Source organism: Copidosoma floridanum, unplaced genomic scaffold, assembly GCF_036245765.1.
Source record: "Copidosoma floridanum isolate Cflo_tuat_1 unplaced genomic scaffold, Cflo_Japanese_pri ptg000001l, whole genome shotgun sequence".
Lineage (NCBI taxonomy): Eukaryota > Metazoa > Arthropoda > Insecta > Hymenoptera > Encyrtidae > Copidosoma > Copidosoma floridanum.
This window is the reverse complement of record NW_028321878.1, coordinates 12,214,815-12,232,868: the sequence shown is the minus strand read 5'-3', so window position 1 is coordinate 12,232,868 and position 18,054 is coordinate 12,214,815. Positions and strand designations below refer to the sequence as shown.

Genomic DNA, 18,054 nt, shown 5'->3' with positions numbered 1-18,054 from the left:
GTGTATTACAATTTTTTTTTTTTCACTACATCGCTCAATTTTAATATAAAATAAATAAACAAACTTAAACAAAATACAGATAAATCAAAGGCGTTTTTAATTAAGTTCTTACATTAAAGTTACCAATCATTCAATGTTTTTTAGATGCTTGAAGTTGGAAAATTCCAAAATAACGGGCAATCAATGTGATTGAATGTCGAACGTTAAAAAGTATCGTGAAATAAAAAAAAATTTTCTGTGATCATCGTATTTCATATGCCTGCATAATACCACAGCAAAGACTCATAAATTGTACGTATTCACTGCCACCTTCCAACAATCTATAACTGCATTCCTAAAATAATTTGTACATAACATTAAAGAATTGAGAGCACTTAAAAAACGTCATAAATTTGGCTTGCTGTTTACATAATACTTACCGAAAGTTTTTCTCCAATGTAAGCTTTTTGTTTGTCTGAAAGTGTGTTGGAATGAACAACAATTTCATTTAATTGATCTACGACCTGGAAGTAGTAAGACACAAAAAAAAATCAATAGACGCCTAGTATGTTGCATTTAATTAGGATAAATTTCAATAGTTCTCGTACTTGACTTGTTGAGTATGCTTCAAGCATAAATTTTTCTACATATGCTTCAACTTCGTTGTAATTTTTTGTCTCGCAAACTGTTAATAATTCATCTAGCCATTTTTTTGGTACAACCTAAGCAAAATAAAGGATAATTTTCAAAACAGATTCAGAAAATTGTACAACTACGACATTAAGTTATACTACTTACACCAGTCACTTCAAGTGCATCAGCAATTGTGATTTCTATCCCCTTCCCCTTCAGTCTCGTAATGGATTGTAAACAAGTTATTGCTCTTCGCAAATCGCCCCCTGAAGCGTCAACAACACTTTTGAGCACGCTTTTTTCTGCCGTCAAGTCTTCCAGTTTGCATATACTCTCAAGTCTTTCGATAATTTTTTCTTCTCCCAAAGGTTTGAATCTAAATTTTGTACAACGCGAAGTTAGAGGCTCTATGATGCGCGAAACGTAGTTGCAAATTAGGCAGAATCGCGTTGTGTGAGACTCTTTTTCCATTGTTCGCCTCAGGGCTGATTGTGCAGCGCCGGTCATGCTATCCGCTTCATCCAGGATTATTATTTTAAATGGAGGGCAAGGCTTGCCACTAAAAAATATTTTCATCAATCATCTTTTTAATAAACAACTCATTTCATTGTTATGTAATTTCATTACTTTGCTTCAGAATAGGTTTTTTGTCATAGATTTGTTTGAATCATCAATTTCCTCAAAACAGCAGACAATTATAGGTTGAAACGAAATTACCTTGTTCTGATTAATACATGATCAAGTAAATTAAATCTAGAATGTATTTAAACAAGATAGTATTAAAATCTACGTTAATAAAACTATTGTAAAACTTTATACAAGGTAATTTTTTTTCAATTGTCTTTTTACTAGAAATTTACAAAAGCTTTTTCACTTGCAAGCTTCTGTCATTGAAATAAAAAAGAATAATTTAATGTCTGGCGAGTAATAAGAGTCTGAAAAAGTTCACTATAAAACTCCTGATAGGCTCCACCAGTTGCCTGCTATTTTTCAAAAATACAAGATGAATACTGCTGCAAACCTCAAACCTTTTACTTATCATCATTAGCAATTTTACACCATTTTCTGATAATACTATAAAAAAAAAAAAAAAATAAACATACTCTGGCCTTGTGTTTCCTGCTGTTAGCTGAGCAAAGGATTTCACCTTGTCTCTAATAACTTGGATTCCTCTTTCATCGGATGCATTGAGCTCCAATATTCTGTCTTTAAACATATTTCCAAACAGCTGCCTGGCAGCAGCCAATATTGTACTGGTTTTACCTGTACCGGGTGGCCCATATAACAGGAGATTGGGAAAGTCTCCCCCTTGCAAGCATTGTCTCAATACTTCAACAACTTCATTTTGCTCGACAACATCGTCCACTGTTTTAGGTCTGCTGTCAATTACAGAAAAGTCATGATGAGTGTACATACAATTGCTAATACATAAACAATAATACATTGACTTCATATGTCTATTCAAGCCTGAGATGTTGACTATATATTATAACGAAAAATTCCGAGATATCAGAAATAAACAATAAGTGTAACGATTAAGGCATCGTTGATTGTCAAAGATTAAAAACAAGTAGCACAAAAAGTAAACAATTCAATAGCAACTCAATTGAGGTTACTTTACTTACTATTTTTCGACCCACGGGGTGGTCCGAGCTCTTGCCTCCGCATCCTTGGCTTTGGACGAAGATGGCTTCTTCACGGTGTCACCCGCGCCGATTTTTCCAGTTTTTAGAAAAGCGTGCATTATTACATGAACAATAAAAACATTCAAAATGCAACGCGATCGTGCGTTGTGTCGGACTCGGAGAGTTTTCCCGCGTGTTACCGGTGAAATATTTCTTCTCTCAAAGTTGGTAGCATTTGGGTATGTGTATATATACATAGTCGTTGTTGCCAACCCTGAGAGTTTTTTCTGCTGCGTAAACACAGAGAAGAATAATCGGCGTTTTTCACGTCAAAGTCAAACTTTGGCAATTTTTTTATGTATTATTGAAGAAAAACGACGAATCAAGGAGCTGTTTTTACTTTATTTTTGGCGCAATTATTTAATATTTAATCATGGTGAGTGATTAAACGACGTTATTGTTATTTGTGATGGATGAAAGAAAAGTTTGCCATGACATAACCTATACACAACATTTTTTTTGTTATTTTAGTATTGTTATTTATTTTTTTCAGCTTTTCTACTCGTTTTTTAAATCACTAGTTGGCAAGGACGTCGTTGTTGAATTGAAGAATGATCTCAGGTACTCGTTATATTCACATTGACTAGTATTTATTTTCGTATTTACCGTGTAGTCCTGTTGATTAATTTTAAATATTGTGGGAAACAAGAAATATCTTATTACTATTCCTATTCTTATTTTAGTTAATTTATTTGGATTTGTTACAGTATTTGTGGTACACTACACTCTGTAGACCAATACCTGAACATCAAACTCATTGACATAAATGTGGCGGATGGTGAAAAGTACCCACACATGGTGAGTGTTACATCTTGTGAGACTTACCATTGTTTAGTGATATGAAATGTATAATTAATGCATAAATTGATTTCAGTTATCAGTAAAAAATTGCTTCATAAGAGGTTCAGTAGTAAGGTATGTCCAGTTACCTGGAGATGAGGTGGATACACAACTCCTACAGGATGCTGCTAGGAAAGAGGCAACTGTAAATACCCGATAGTATATTGTAGTGTATTTTTCTTCAATATTTAGGTTTAATAATTTTTGATACAAAATATATCAAAGGGCTATTTTTTGTTTTCCCAAACTTTTCTATCGATACCAAATCCACAAATGTCAGACCATGAATAAAGGTAAATTATTTTTACTTTGAATTTTCATTCTTTAAAAACCTTAGCATTTGAGAATAATCATTGCAAAGTTACCAAATTAGTTACTAGAGATACGTGACTGACTTTCAACCTTAACTGTCACCATAGAATCTAGATAACCTTGTTAATTTATAGTTTAAACTTTTCAACCTTTAATTTTTTGTTTTAATATATTTGCAAACAGTTAAAAAAATAACGTGTGTTTGGAGGTGTCAGTTAATATCATAGAATCATGTCAACTTTAATGCTCCTAAAATTATTATATCAATTAATGTTTGTACATACAATTAATTATACGTTTGTATAAAGAACAGTGTTCAAATAAAAATTCTAAAACTTTAAAAATATAATTGTGCACTGATGAAATTAATTACGCAACGTTGCTTACAACGATAAAAAGTGATTTTTTTTCATATCACTATGAGATAAATATTAAATGAAAAAGTTCATTGGATCGTATAAAAAAATTATTCTGTGGACCATTGGTGCCTAAAAATCAGGTCACGAGAACAAATATCCGCTCTAATCGACGCTTCTACCTCGTAAACTGCCGTCAACGATCGGCAAATCGGTAAAATCCTCCCTCCTATTCATAGAAGCTCCCTCGCAGTGGCCCATCATCACCTGCAGCATAGTTTTGTGCAGCAAGTGCCAATGAGCTAGCCAACCTTCCTCTTTTTTTTCATCCCCATGGATCGGCGGGTGGTCCCAGAAGATGGAATCACAATGCTTACTTACATAAAAGTTGGCAATATGTTGGGCTCGAACGGGGAAACGATGCCAATCTTGCCCCCGTGGGGACTCTGCTTAAGCTTGACTGATATTTTTATTTTAACTCGTATCTTGTTTTCGCAACAATCAGCTGGAAAATAAAGTATTCATCGGTTAGGAGATTTAAAAAAAAAATCCATACGAACAAGACACATCGGACCCTGGACAACAACAAAAAATATATAACAATTCCATGCATCTTTCAAAAAAATTATTCGCTCCGTGATGGCTACGTACAATATACTAACTACGTCATTTAATTTGATTCACACTTGTGTGTGCGGTAAGATAAGCATCGAGAGACTTGAACCCACATATCGGTGGCTTACAAGCTCTTTCCTTTAATGCCCGACCTACATGAAAGGATTTCGATACAAACCCACATATTTCCCTGTACTTATCCAAAGTGTTTGCTCGCATTTAAAGTTGATTATTTAACAAAAAAACTGCAAACATCAAAGTAATGAAAAAAAAAAAAAAAAAAAAAAATTAACGGGCTACTTCACATAATTATTTTCCAAACGAGGGAAACAATTGTCACACACTACATAATATAAAACCCTCATTAATAAAAGCTTTTAAAACAAATAATAAAATTATTTTTGTTGTTAGCTTCTAGTGAGAAAAAAAAAGGAAAAAGAAAAGGGGAAGGGTCGGGGGATGCAGAATTTCCTTTGAAGCGCATAGTGCATGTGCACCCGTTAGTCAGCACAGCAGTCGCACCACACATTGTACGTGTATACTGCACTGTTGGGAAATCCTTTAGGAGTAGGAGGGGGATGACGACGATCCACAGCATAGGAAGGGAGGGGGGTTGCGCTGCGGAGGAAAGGGTGCATTTTCATTGATCCACCGCCGGTGGTGGTGGTGGTGTGCACGCTGCTGCTGTTGGGTCGGTGGGGCCGTACGGAACGTAACCAAAGTGTCCGGCCAACCTACCGACCGACTGGCTTTGCTTGCCCTCAACCCCCACAGTGCATCATCTATACATATTTGCACCGTATTCTATGTACTGCTGCGGGCTTACCGTATCTTGACTTGTACTACTTAGACTCGATGCAATGGCCTTTTTTTTTTATTTTTTATTTTTATTTTTTTATCTACTTATTAAATTTTCTCTCACCTTTTTAGCATCCCAACTCGTGCTGTTCTGCTGTTTACATTGAGTCTATTCAATCGCCTCAAAGTAATTGTGTTTACAATCACTACGTTTATTTATTTATTGTTTTTTTTTTCGAAACGATATCTTATACATTTTTCTATGTATCTTTTCGTGCGCGTTTCAACTATGATTCTTAGTTCGATAGCTCAGGCTCCGGCTTATCATACGTTGACCTGAATTTTTAAGTCAAAGCGTTTCCAGCCATACTCTTTTACTTTTCCCATTTTTTTATTTATACCGTTTTTACTGCTCCGATGGAGCCGTCGCTCTCGGGCTTACCATACACCGACTTGTACTACTTGAAGCGGATTTTAAGAACTTGAAGCGTTTTTGATCTTCCATCTCCGTTTTTTTCCTTCGTCTTCCTTCCCCTGTTTTTTTTTAAATTTATTTTGACATATATTTACACCGTAATATAATATCTACAGTTGCAACAAAGAATTCAGACTCGGGCTCACCGTACGCCGACCTGTACTACTTGAACTTTGTTTCCTCAAAGTCAAAGAGTTTTCGATCTCTCGGTGCTCTTTTTTGCTTAATTTTTATGATTATTATTTTTCTTTTCTATATTTATACCCTGTCCCTAACACCGGTACGAATGACGAAGGTTCAGCCTGACCATACCTCGACTTGTACTACTTAACGAGTGTATCGGCGTGATGTGTTTTCAATGTCCCGGTACAGGTATGTATTTTTTAGGCATGACTGTTCCACGGAAGGCCTCATACAAACAACCGAAATATGTACACAAGCCGGGAATAAAGGAAAAATAAATGTGGGGGGTGGGGGGGGGGTGGAATCGTTTCACTGAATGAAGAAAGGAAGCGAGGGGGGGGAGTGGTGTAGCTGCGCGCTGGTTCAATAATTGACGAGGCGATGAAATTTTCATGCTGGCGAGTCCGGCGTGTGTGCGGACTCGCCAGTATGCCAGGCCTGCACGTGGGTACGTTGTATGATCGAGCGGTGGATTTCTCCCTTTTCCTTTTATTTTCCCTCTGCCTGCCTCGTACACGCACCGTGGCGAAAGGAAAGTCCAAGCGCGAACGACACGCGCGCCTTTTCGTCTTTTTCCTCGAGGAAGATCGACCTTTCCGGGTGTGATTTATTTTTCCTGTCCTTTTTTTTTTCTTTTTTTTTTTTTTTTTGCTTTTGCCAACACAGATGGGCCGAAAGAGATCTCGTACGTATGGGCTCCAGTTTCGTTGAAAAGACTTCTTCGATGGCGCCAGAATCTCTGTTTGTTTTACAGATTCTTGTTTTGATACACACGCAATATCGCACGGATGCAAATGTCTCGTGCTACCGCGTACGACAAGATGAGTTTTATTTTATTTTTTATTTTTACGCGCAGTTGTGTGCACTGGAATTTGCGATATCCCTTTGAAAGCTTTACCGGGAGGAAAACTTTTTTTTTCCCCCTCGGAATAACATACAAAAGATCTTTTTGCAAATAATATCAAAGAGCGCTTTTTACGATAAGTCTCGTCTTGTCGTCTCTATTTTTTATTCTTTCCGTCCGATAGTTTTCTCGTGCTCACATCACAATAATTTTCACCCGAATATTTTACATTCTTAATGCACCATCCAACTTCTGCTCGTATCCTCTCAAAAAAAAAAACACGTAAACGCGAAACAAATGAACCACTCAAAAGTTCGGTGACTCGAAAAAAAAAAAAAAAAAAAAAAACGATGTTTTATCCCACTGCCGAGAGACACTCAAAAGAGTTGAATAACTACTCCAAGTAGCCAACAACTGCCCCGTCATGTGAAACGCTACATAGAGTACGGAGGGAAAAAAAGAGGACCAAATCACCCGCAAGCGTTTGCGTATACAGTGCACATCTGAGGGCTACTCGATTCCATCCACGTGCTCGCACTTGCGGAGTTTAATTATATTTTTTAAGTCACGAGATCGCGAATACTGTACTCTCCTTTTGTCTCCCGGGACGCAATGGAGGTGTGTCCATGTATTCCGCCCAACGAAGTTTTGTCGTCGAAGAAAAGTTCGAGCGACGTATCGGTTAAGTAAACTGCTGTTGTTTTTGTTGACGAATGGAGAGTCGTGCGCCACGTCGTACAACAAATGTGAAGAGCATAAAATTGTTTTTTTTTTTTTTTTTTTTTTTTCCATGAGCGAGCGACGGGGTGCGTTGAGTCAGCAACAAACTTCGAGATTCCATTACCCAATTGAAAAATTGACCAAAGGACTCAACGTTTGACTCCCTGTATGATAAATATTTACGTAAAAGGAGACGTACGAAATAAACGAAAAGCGAGCCAACGTACACGAATAATATTTTTTTATTCATCGACGCGTAAAACTTGAATGTACACGTCATATTTTCGAAGAGCAAACGTTACCAAAAAAAATCTCCCTTCAACTGATAAACCGTATACTAAAAAAAAAAAAAAATGAAATTGCGGCTTCGTCCAAACAAACATAACGACGCATTGACATTTACCCATCACCGATTTGAAAAGTTTAGCCAAAGTCTGACACATGGTTGACCTGTTCTACTGATTTTTTTTTTATTTTTTAAATTTTTTTCTAGAACAACTGTGCGAAAACTCACCCATCCAGGGTAAAAAATACGAATCCCATTAAAAAAATTACTACGCCTTACTCATCCACTCCGTGTTACAAACTCTCCTCCTTTCGACACGATAAAAAAAAAAAAAAAAAAAGAATCGTCCGATCGTAGGGAGCATTTTACAGAAAAGCCCCCACCTCTCGCGGGGCACCCTAAAAAAAAGGGTGTGGGGTGGAGGGAGGGGAAAGGGTGAAAATACCCACCCTCGAGCCCCACCAGCCCACCGACTCGGCTAACCTCTCCCCCCTTATTCGTTTCTGTCCCACTGCGGAACAAGGCGATCTATGTCTCCGTTGCATCAGCGCCCATGTGTACCCCGACACAGCCACGGATCTTTGGAATGCGCGCTACAACAACGTACAATGCTCGCAATGCCGACAATCGCTATCGGTTGTTTCTTCGCGTGTACAGACACACACACACACACACACAGAGGAGTACCACACCTGTGCGCGTGTAAGGGTAGCCCGCGAGGAGGAGGAGGAGGCTCCGGTGGCGGCCTCTCGTCCCGTCGCATAGCCATCAGAGGCAGTCATATTATATGTATATACATGTACACAGTTAACGGTCGCGTTGAGATACTGCAGCCACGCACACCAGCACTCCCCCGAGTACGTGTGTGTGTGGGTGTAAAAGCTCGGGCGAGAGAGGGCGGCACGCAAGCGCACGTCCGCGCATTCGTCGCAGGAAGGGGAGGAGGGCGGAGGTACGTCTGGCGCGTCGAACGGTGGTTGAGGCACAGCCAGTGTGTCAGTGGGCCGCCCTGGAGAAGCGTGCGCGCGCGCGTGTGACAGACCGAGCAAGAGTTACACACACACACACACACACATAAGGAGCCAAGTGGATGGTGGGCGCCTATACACAGCCGTGACTAGGAGTGCGCGCGCGTTAAAGCTCGAGCAGAGCCGCGCCGAAGGGGGCAAAAGTATGGTGGCAGTAGTAACGAGCGGTTATGGTCGGACGGGCTGTTGTTGGCTGTCGGCTGCCCTCGAGGAGCGCTGAGTTGGAGGAAAGGACGCGGGACCACTCGGTGGATTTATTTTTTCAACGGCGCTCGCCCTTGCCTTTCGCCCCTTACAGCCCGTGCAGGTATAACTCGGTTGCCCTGCTCCGCCGTGAAACACCAACACCACAACTACCAATCGGCGCGCGCAACTTTGGGAAACGGATTGCGTGGTGTCCCCCTCGAGACTCGTTGCACCCCCACACCCCCACTTTTCTTTCTTTTTTTTCTTTCGATATCACACACTGTTACCCTGTACCGCTGCTGCACGATGATCGGGGGAAGGATGACAACGACGAGGGTAGACTCGCTGTTGGCCTGAAACTGTAACTCAATTGGACGAACAAACGTGTAAATAAGAAAGAGAGGCCCCTCCATCGCACTACGGAGGATAACAAAAGAAAGAAGAAGGGGAGAAGCAAGAGGAGAAGGAGGAGGAAGAGAAACAGGGACACGAGGATTGCACGGTTGGACACAGGAGGGTGTTGGTACGGAGGCGTCGCGAAAATGCTGTCGCAGAGCGAGTTCTACGCCCTGTTCATCCACTACACGTTCGTGTAGAAGCTCCGAGATAAAAAAAAAACAAACGGGCGTTTAACAGCAGCGATAGCCACCACGAGGATGGCGAGGTGGCAGCGGCCGCGGTAACTCGCTCGTCGCGGGTGAAGGAGAGTCGACTGCACGCGCCCCCCTCCTGGTCCTCTTGGTTTTTGCCGCATAAGCACTCGACATAAGCGACGCACAAAAGAGCGCGGCGATTTTATGTAAAAAAAAGAAAAAAAAAAAAAAAAAAAAAAAAAAAAGAAAAAGGTGAATGCGAGCGGGCACGCATCGGGAAAGGCTCCGTTCTCCCCAGCGCATTCCGGATGAAACGGCGCAAGTGACGCCCACCCCCCTACTGCGACTCCCCCGTAAGAGAGAGGGAATCGGAGCGGATTCGATCGGGAAGCTATAGAAAGGGAGTCGGGAAGCCGATATGTCGTGGACGTCGACGTCGAGGAAACGTTGCCGGAGCTAGTGTGGGACCCACCGCGAGGGAGGATCGATCAAACGGTCGCGGAGTGTTGTCGTTGGCGTTTATTCGCCTTCATCGTGCACGAGAGAGTACATCTGGAGCTTGAGAAGATAATAAAAAAAAAAAAAAAAAAAAATCACCCATCGTCGCGTACACCCGCTCGAGTGCTCTTGTTTTTCCCTCGATCGACACGCGTACGAAGAAAAGGAGGAGGAGGAGGACGCCAAGAAAAGGGAAGCAAAAAGTGAATAATATTGTGTGTGTGTGTGCGTGCAAAATTTTACCGCAGAGCCGTGCTGCCGCCGTTTTTTTTCCCCTCTCATCCTCGTGCTGCCTTGTGCGTGTGTTACCCCGTACGTCCACCCCCTACGTGTACGTGTAAACACACACAAGTACGCGCGGTGCAAGTATAGTACACGCGTATCATAACATGTGCGGCGGTGCGCGAAGGTGAGCGTGCCTCTGGCGCGCGGGTGTGTGTATGTGTGTGTGTGTGCGTGCGTGGGGTTCGCAAAAAGGAAAAACAAAAACAAACCGACGCCAGCCACCCCCTCGCCCTTTGCCATGATTACTGCTCTTTCTGTTCTTGTTTGATCCACGGCTGGTGCTAATAAAAAACAGAAACACACACACGAGGACTGAGCACCGCCACTGAAGATAAGGCTCGTTTTGTTTTCGGTCCCTCGCCCTCAACTGTATTCTTTGGTTTTTCGTCGTTATCACCGAGTGCTCCGGTTGGGCTACTCGTCGGCGACGATCACACCGGAGCTGTAAAAACGGAAGAAAGAAGAAGGTAGTGCGACGTCGTCCAGTTTTGTGCGAAGCCTGTGTTCCGTTTCTCCGATTACGAGTGGGTTGTCGGGGTACATAAAAAAAAAAATCCCTCGGTCCTTTGCGAAAAGGAAGAAGAAAAACCATGTCCACGTGATATACGTCAAAGGGAAGAAAGAAAAAAAATAGTGGTGCGCGAGAGTACATCACGATAATTATCCGTAAGTGGGGGATACGCGTGTTTGTTGCAGCGTCGGTACCGTCGACCCCGCAGCCGAAGATTGAACCTGGGACGCCCTCCGTTTTCCCGTCCCCGCCTTCTTTAGTCTCTACGCAACGTCGCTGCCACCGCCAAAACCAACACGACAACCACGTAAGTTCAAACCAATTTTTTCACGATTTTCACTTAGCTCCGGGGACAAGTGTGCGATTATTGCCACGGCCTTTCTATCGAGTAGTAGAACCAGCCCCTATGAGGTCAGACGTACGATTGTACTCGGCTTATTCCCCCGCCCCTCAAAAAAAAAACAAAAAAAAATCATACGTGTATGTGTGTGTTACCAATAACTTGAAACTACTCGAATCATCCTGTGAGGGAACAAATAGACGAACCCTCGTTTGATTTGAATTCCGGTGATTCCGTTGTCATCAGCGCGAGCCAACAGAGAAACCGCAACAACAACGCGACTCTTTCGAGCGCGCACGGGCAACGACGCGGCGATAATAATCATCATCGATCGGGTGTTTAATCAGGAGCTGACCCCGATCCGGCCGCGCGCGATATCGGACCTAATCAAACCACCCCCTCTTACCGACGCCTCGTGACGCCAAGTGTCATCGCCGCGCCGCGTTCAACACCACGCGTTTCGAAACTTTTGCCGAATAGCGCGTGTAATTCACGTTTCGTCGCTCGATTCGCCTTCCATGCATAGGCTCAGCCTCTTGCGATTGAGCGCTTTTGTGGTTGTTTGCTTTTTGCAATATTAGGAATTTCAATCATGAAACATTTTTCACATAAGGTGTAAAACATCGTTTGGAAGAAGAAAAAAAAAAAAAAAAAAAAAAAAGTCAACCGACGAGTTGAGGAAAAATAAAGAATTTCTCAAAACAACGAGCACAATGAAACGTACAAACGAATAACAACCGCGAGAAAGCAGGTCAAGTATATTTACGGCCAGAAAATAGTTGTATCGATCTATCCGCGCTGTACGGTTGAACCGGAGGGGGAGAATCGTTTCAAAAAGACCGAGTGATCATTTCGTTTGTAGTTAATGAATTATTTATGTTCTCAACACTAACTCTATTACAACCGCGTCAGTTGTAATTGTTGTTGCTTTTTTAAAAAAAATTATTTTTTTTTTTTATACCGTAAAATGATTTAATTGCAAACGAGACAATGGACTTTGTATTCGATTTCATGTTCTCTTTGTAACTCGAAAAAGCACGAATATCGATATTCATTTGTCTTTCTCGCCAACTGTACGGAGAAAAAATTTGAGAATTGTTAATGTGTTTGTTGGATGTAAACAGACTGTTGTGCGAAACATCCAAGGATTTGAAGTACGAATTGCAAGCGTCAGTCTTGTTTTGTTGAGTTCACTTTTGCGTGACATGCAAATTTAAAGTCGGAGTAACAAGATTAATTGATTACGTTGCTCACACGTTTTCTGATAAACTATTATTTGTTAGGGATTTTGAAATAGGGCGCTACTGCCTTGAATTGAAAAAAAAGGCACAGGTGGTAGGATGACTCTTGATCCCTGAAAAATGTCATCTCCGAAGTGGGGTTGCCATGATACTGTGCACACCACGTTGGAGGGTGCAACAGCATATACTTATACTACAGAGTATAAGATAATTGTGTCGTCTGTTATTTATGCTATTCAAGCCATATCGCCCTAGAAGGGATATGGCGTAGATCGATCCCAAACATATTTAGCTCAACTCGTGTGGCTCTCATTTTTTACCATTAATAATTAATTTAAAAATAAAATGGTATTTCGAAACACACATCGCCCACAATCCAATAAAAGACCGTTCAAACGCAGCTTCAAAATAACCAGGTCCATCTCGCCCGGGCAAGGGAGGAAGAGAGCAGGAAGTCAATTAAGCAGCTCAGCGCAAAGGTCCAAAAAAAAAAAACGTTCTTCCTCTTCTGGTACGAAATTTTCAGGCTGACATTTTACCAGGGCATAACACACATTTCTCCTTTTGCCAGCCAAAGTAAACATCCCCCTCGCCGAGGGCAAGCAGCCACCACGTTTCCTGAAAATTTCGCACTGCGAAACTCGCGTCTTGACCCCTGGAGCCTCCCTCCTCCTTTTTTTTTTCTTCGCATTGCAACAAAGAGAGAGAAAAAAAGAAAACTCGTGATGGTCGGTGATGGAGCCAAGTATGGGTGTAGGTCGTAGAAGGAAAAGACACGGAAAGTATGGACAGCTGATACCATCGACGGCATCGTACGCGTCCCTGAAGTTGACGTCCAAGTTATAAATACGTTACCTACGGCTAACGCGCGTGTGCACTATGCTACTACCCCCTTAACTATTCCCTTGCCCTACATGTATGTACGTATCCTGATGGTCGCTCGCTCGCTCGCTTGCACGAGCACGTTGGTGGATGTACTTACTTGTACGTGGGGGGTTACGTAAAATCGAGCTCGTACACCCGCTGCATACGTATACCGCACGTACTCTTAAAACTATATCTGCTCGAGCATCGGTATGTTTTAGCTCGATCGACTGGATTCTGGGGGGACTTGACGTTTTTTTTTTACCGCACGCGTGGGTTTATGAAAGTGTACGAGAGAGATTGTATACGAATATTATGTGGGCTCAATCAAATTAATTATACCAACGATCTTCCCGTTTGTAGTTTATGACGTTATCCCAATAGTGTAATGTCACTTGACTTTGTACGCAAAGACTTTGCCAGAATATTATTTTTTCGCAATTAAACTATATGGTTCGATAATCCGTAATAACTTATCAGCATCACCGATATAAAAAAATGCACCTTGCAGATTTAAAAAACTTGTGACTTTTTTTTTTTTTTTTCAAGCAGAAAGTAAAAGTTAAGAATAAAAGCTTCGCGCGAGGTCGAGCGAATCGATACCTTGCGCTTCGATTCCATCGCGAAGTTAACTGCCTCTGAATAAAAGAAAAAAAAATCGCATAAATGAGAGAGCCGTGCATCGGAAAATCAGAAAAATCTTCTCCTCTCTCATGGTGCAATTTTTTACACCGTGCGGAAGCGCTCGGTATCGAAAAATCGATTTTCACTGACCTCGAGTGTACATTTTTTTAAATAAAAAATTACCTAAGACAATATATCTTGCTCTTCCAAACGTGATTAAAAATGAAATTACTCACCCACCAAGTAAGCCTCTATACTAAAGTAATAAAAAAAAATTAAAAAAAAAAAAAAAAATTCGAGACGTCTGACCACAACTGGTCGCATCTACTGAAATTCAAACAATCAACATTTTCCCCAAAAATTTGCTTCAAAACGTTCTCACCTCCGACAAATTTCGTGCTGCTCACAATAAAAGTCATTCGGTGCACATATAACAGGTTTTGGACGATTTCGGCTAATCGGATGAAAAATCTAATATTTTAGCGGCAAATTAAGTGGCTGTGAAATATGGAAACGCGCGCACCTACCCGCACCACCAGCATAGGCGGATAAATTTCATTTGCGCTGATTATTTTACGCGCTCGCACCCCTTGACAAACACCGAACGCTGTACATACACACCCACGCACACATACTCGTCGCAGTTGCAAAATCAACGCGCTAATGAACCAACGCAAACGAGCCGCGAAAAATTACGTCACTCTGCCGATGGGGTATTGATTTACGTTAACCCCGAGTTTGGGGCTTATTTATTGTTATTGCTATTTTCCCGGGTAATTTTTTGATGGAGATCGTTGCTGGGGGCAACAAAAAGTCAAAGGTAATTTCAAAAAGAGGGCTTGTTATTGTATCGCTGAAGGGAACTTTAATACAACACTTTTTATCAATACAATGACATTGCAACGAACTTAATTAAGAAGTGTGTCTTAATAATTATTTTTTATCGACACCCACGTGGCAAAAACATAATCTTTGAATAAAAAAAAAATTTCAAATCATTTGAGTGAAAAAATAATATTTATAAAAACTCTAGACTAACAGGACAAAGATAACGCATTTGCAAAAAGTTGCTGAAAGACGGTTTTTTGAGTAATCAAATGCTTCGAAAAGTCTTCCGATCATCTTGATTCCCAGTAGCTCATTACTTATCCATCGAAGTGCCCAGATTTTGCGCTTGAAATATTCGTACCCTCGCAACCTCGTGGATAGAGGGGTGGGGCTACGGTATACTTTCGACGATTTTTCCCTGATTATTTCTCGTTGTTTCTTCTTCTGTTTCTCAACGGCACAAATTTTCGAGTGAAAAAAGACTGCTACGCTATAGAAATTAAACCGTCTGTTCGCTGCTACGCTCGTCTGTTCGACGGAAAGTTACAGGCGAAAAGAAAAATTGCACTAACCCTACACTTGTTACTACAAATCAGCGTTTCTCAATTTCGTTCGGCCTATGAATTATATTTTTGAAGCCAATCAAAATTCATAAGTAACTCATCAGGTCAGTTTAATAAGCTCATCGATCGACGCACCTTACATATACCAAGCAAACCAACCACTTTAAGAACAACAACAACAACAACAGTAACAGGAGCACCATTAAGGAAGATGGCCATTTTTCTCATTATCAGAAGTAAATGGAAAAGCCGTCGGCATTTTTGCTTCTCCTCGAGCCTGTAAACCGGTCCGCTTCCGCGTTTCCGTACATGCGGCATAAATAAACGTTCCCACGAAATTAGGTCTGGAATACGAATGAGGCTCCCACGCGCCCCTTTGCCTTATTTTCGTAAGATTGAACGACCTCTTTTTTTTTTTTTTTTTTTTTTTTTTTCTCGTCTACGGTACAGGGGTGCTTGTAGCTTCTCCCACGTTAGCTTTAATGCGCAGGCTCGATGGCTGTAGTCCAGTTATTCTTCGCTGATGCGTAAGTCATACGGAGCCCGTCCGTTATAGTATACGTATACATATATGGCGGCGTCACTTTAATATCACAAAAACTTAAAAAAGAAAAATAAAGAGGTATTTGTACGTGCATGTCTTGTCTAAAAATCAAACTCCCTCGTTCATGCATCGAAGCATTAATCGAGCTCAAAGTGCATTATCATATTGGATGGTTATTGGGCGCCGTCACGACACACACATCGAGGCCGGATCGATTTCACCCACCGTCGCATCACAACACACGGTTGGCTAATCGATGCTCGATAAATTAATATTATATAAATAACGACGCCGAGATAATGAAATTTTCCATGTGTTTATCAACAAACGATTACCGTTGGCCAAATATCTCACCTCTGGTACAAACACACGGTCTTTCCGCGCAGAGAACTATATTCATGGGATTCTAAACGCCACCTATGATAGATACATCTACGAAATGTCCCTCTCATCTACACATACACACACAAACTCCGGACGAGCTTTCCGAGGCTATCGCGGCGAAAACTCAATCTTCGCTCGATCCTTCCTTCCTTCCGCTATCGCCGTCCCCTTGCGTCGTCTCTTTTGCTCATCGAGTGGCTAATTGGAAAAACGATTAGACGTACTTTTCGAACGAGCTTTCAATCACATCCAATGGTTCGTTACTGATGAGGTCTCGGGGATGTTTTACTTCGACCTTAGGTCCTTCTTTTTTCCCCCCTTCTGATGAATCATTTGCATGGGTATTATTTAAAAGACACGGAAAAATTCGGGTAGACGTGCAAAAACTGCGTCGTTGCCAAAGTCATATGTTCGTCAAGCTTCAAGTACAATTATTACTAAAAACGTAACACGGGACACAAACAATATCATCCCTTGTTCACGCGGTGCGTCAGTTTTCCGCTTTAAGTAGTACAAGCACGATTTTGGTCAGACGTGACATTTTCTCTACTTATCCATCATCGTTGTCGTAGCTTTTTTTCGGCATGTCAGAGATTTGAATACATCATCCGTATATACACGTTGTCTTTTCTTTCGACCAATCTGCCGCATTGTTAGAGCGTTCAATAATAATCCTGTAACTGTTGCGAACCACGTCACCTCGACTATAATATCAGTGATATTTTTTAATTCTCAACGAAATCACCTCGATCCAGCAATAATGCAATGAAACCTACGTGTAGCGAGTACAACGGGTACCTAAACGAAAAATTACTTTCTCCCATCGACTCGAGTACCCGAAAAATCAAAGCTCGGGTTTGGTTCGCGGAGCCCCGGTCGAAACCACCGCGGTGCGCTTGACCAGAACGAGGGTGGGTGGGGGAGGGGGGAAGCCGCATGCGCGTCAAAAAATGAAGAGGGGAGCAGCGCGGTGTTCTTTTTTAGAGGCCATCGGTCTCTCTCCTCCCTCCTCCCATGTACTTTTTTCTTTTTTTTTCCTTCCCTTTCGAGCCCGCGCGCCAGTTTATGGCCGTCCCATGGGAGTCCACGAACCCGAGGAGCTCGCTCGATTTTGTTCCTCCCTGCCTACATTATGGATGGCCCTTTTCCCCAAGATGGGTATGTGTGTGTGTGTGTGTCCTCGCTCGAAGGTATCAGAGCCGAAATTCGGGCGTTTAAGGCGTTGAAACTTTCTTCAAGAGGAGAGAGGGTGGGTGTTGGCGTCTGCAGAGACGAGGGTTGCGTTGCTCATGAATAAAAGAATTTCTAGTTACGGGGAGACGGTTAATTTTAAACCCGGGGGGCTCAATCACTTAGGGGTTGAAACCGTACGTGTGCGCGCGTGTGTGTGTATGGGGTGCTTAGGGTACTTTCAGGGCGGCGATTGTTGGGTATTGGATTAAACGTATCGGATTTTACTGCCTCCGCCGGAAATCCAATTTGGACTAAATTATATTTTTTTGATTGATGAGTTAAGCGATGCTGTTTTTTTTTTTTTTTTTTTAATTTCATTTCAATTACATGAATTTTTGCTTAAGATACTGTGTACCTACTATAACAAAAAAAAAAGAAAAACTCCTTTCACACAAGGAAATATACGATTGTGCATGCAGACATGAATGATTTCTTTTTTAGTGCAGTTAAGGTTTTTTTTTTTTTACATAAGATCGGACCTCCACGACTAAGAAGCTAAGAGGCTTTGTGTCCTTTTTTTGTGTTATTACACAAAACGCGAACGACTCCTTCCTGTCTCTGTTAAATGAAACACATCGCGTGAGCACCAAATACGCGACACTCACA

General features: G+C 41.6%; 3 protein-coding genes across 5 annotated transcripts in view; 2 read left to right on the top strand and 1 right to left on the bottom strand.

Annotated features, from left to right (window-relative positions):
- Positions 1–11: 11 nt before the first annotated feature.
- On the bottom strand, positions 12–2,433 carry LOC106642918 (replication factor C subunit 4). Of its 2 annotated transcripts, XM_089593627.1 has the most exons (7): positions 2,238–2,433; positions 1,716–1,991; positions 778–1,171; positions 588–701; positions 420–503; positions 233–334; positions 12–185 (listed from the first exon to the last, which is right to left on the bottom strand). In XM_089593627.1, the coding sequence occupies exons 1-6, from the start codon at positions 2,354–2,356 to the stop codon at positions 242–244; spliced, it is 1,080 nt and encodes a 359-aa protein (XP_089449753.1). In that variant the 5' UTR covers positions 2,357–2,433; the 3' UTR covers positions 12–185; positions 233–241. The 2 variants fall into 2 exon arrangements, with proteins under 2 accessions (XP_089449753.1, XP_023247005.2); XM_023391237.2 differs by having other exon boundaries at positions 12–334.
- An 88-nt stretch (positions 2,434–2,521) lies between these two features.
- LOC106642919 (U6 snRNA-associated Sm-like protein LSm2) lies at positions 2,522–3,727 on the top strand. The gene is made up of 4 exons (XM_023391275.2): positions 2,522–2,673; positions 2,791–2,858; positions 3,005–3,095; positions 3,172–3,727. The coding sequence occupies exons 1-4, from the start codon at positions 2,671–2,673 to the stop codon at positions 3,295–3,297; spliced, it is 288 nt and encodes a 95-aa protein (XP_023247043.2). The 5' UTR covers positions 2,522–2,670; the 3' UTR covers positions 3,298–3,727.
- A 5,467-nt stretch (positions 3,728–9,194) lies between these two features.
- para (sodium voltage-gated channel paralytic) overlaps positions 9,195–18,054 on the top strand; it is a 75,314-nt gene continuing 66,454 nt past the window's right edge. For both annotated transcript variants that reach the window (XM_089594418.1, XM_089594423.1), the window contains exon 1: positions 9,195–11,134. The gene's annotated coding sequence lies outside the window, so the exon portion shown is untranslated. The remainder of the gene's footprint in view (positions 11,135–18,054) is intronic.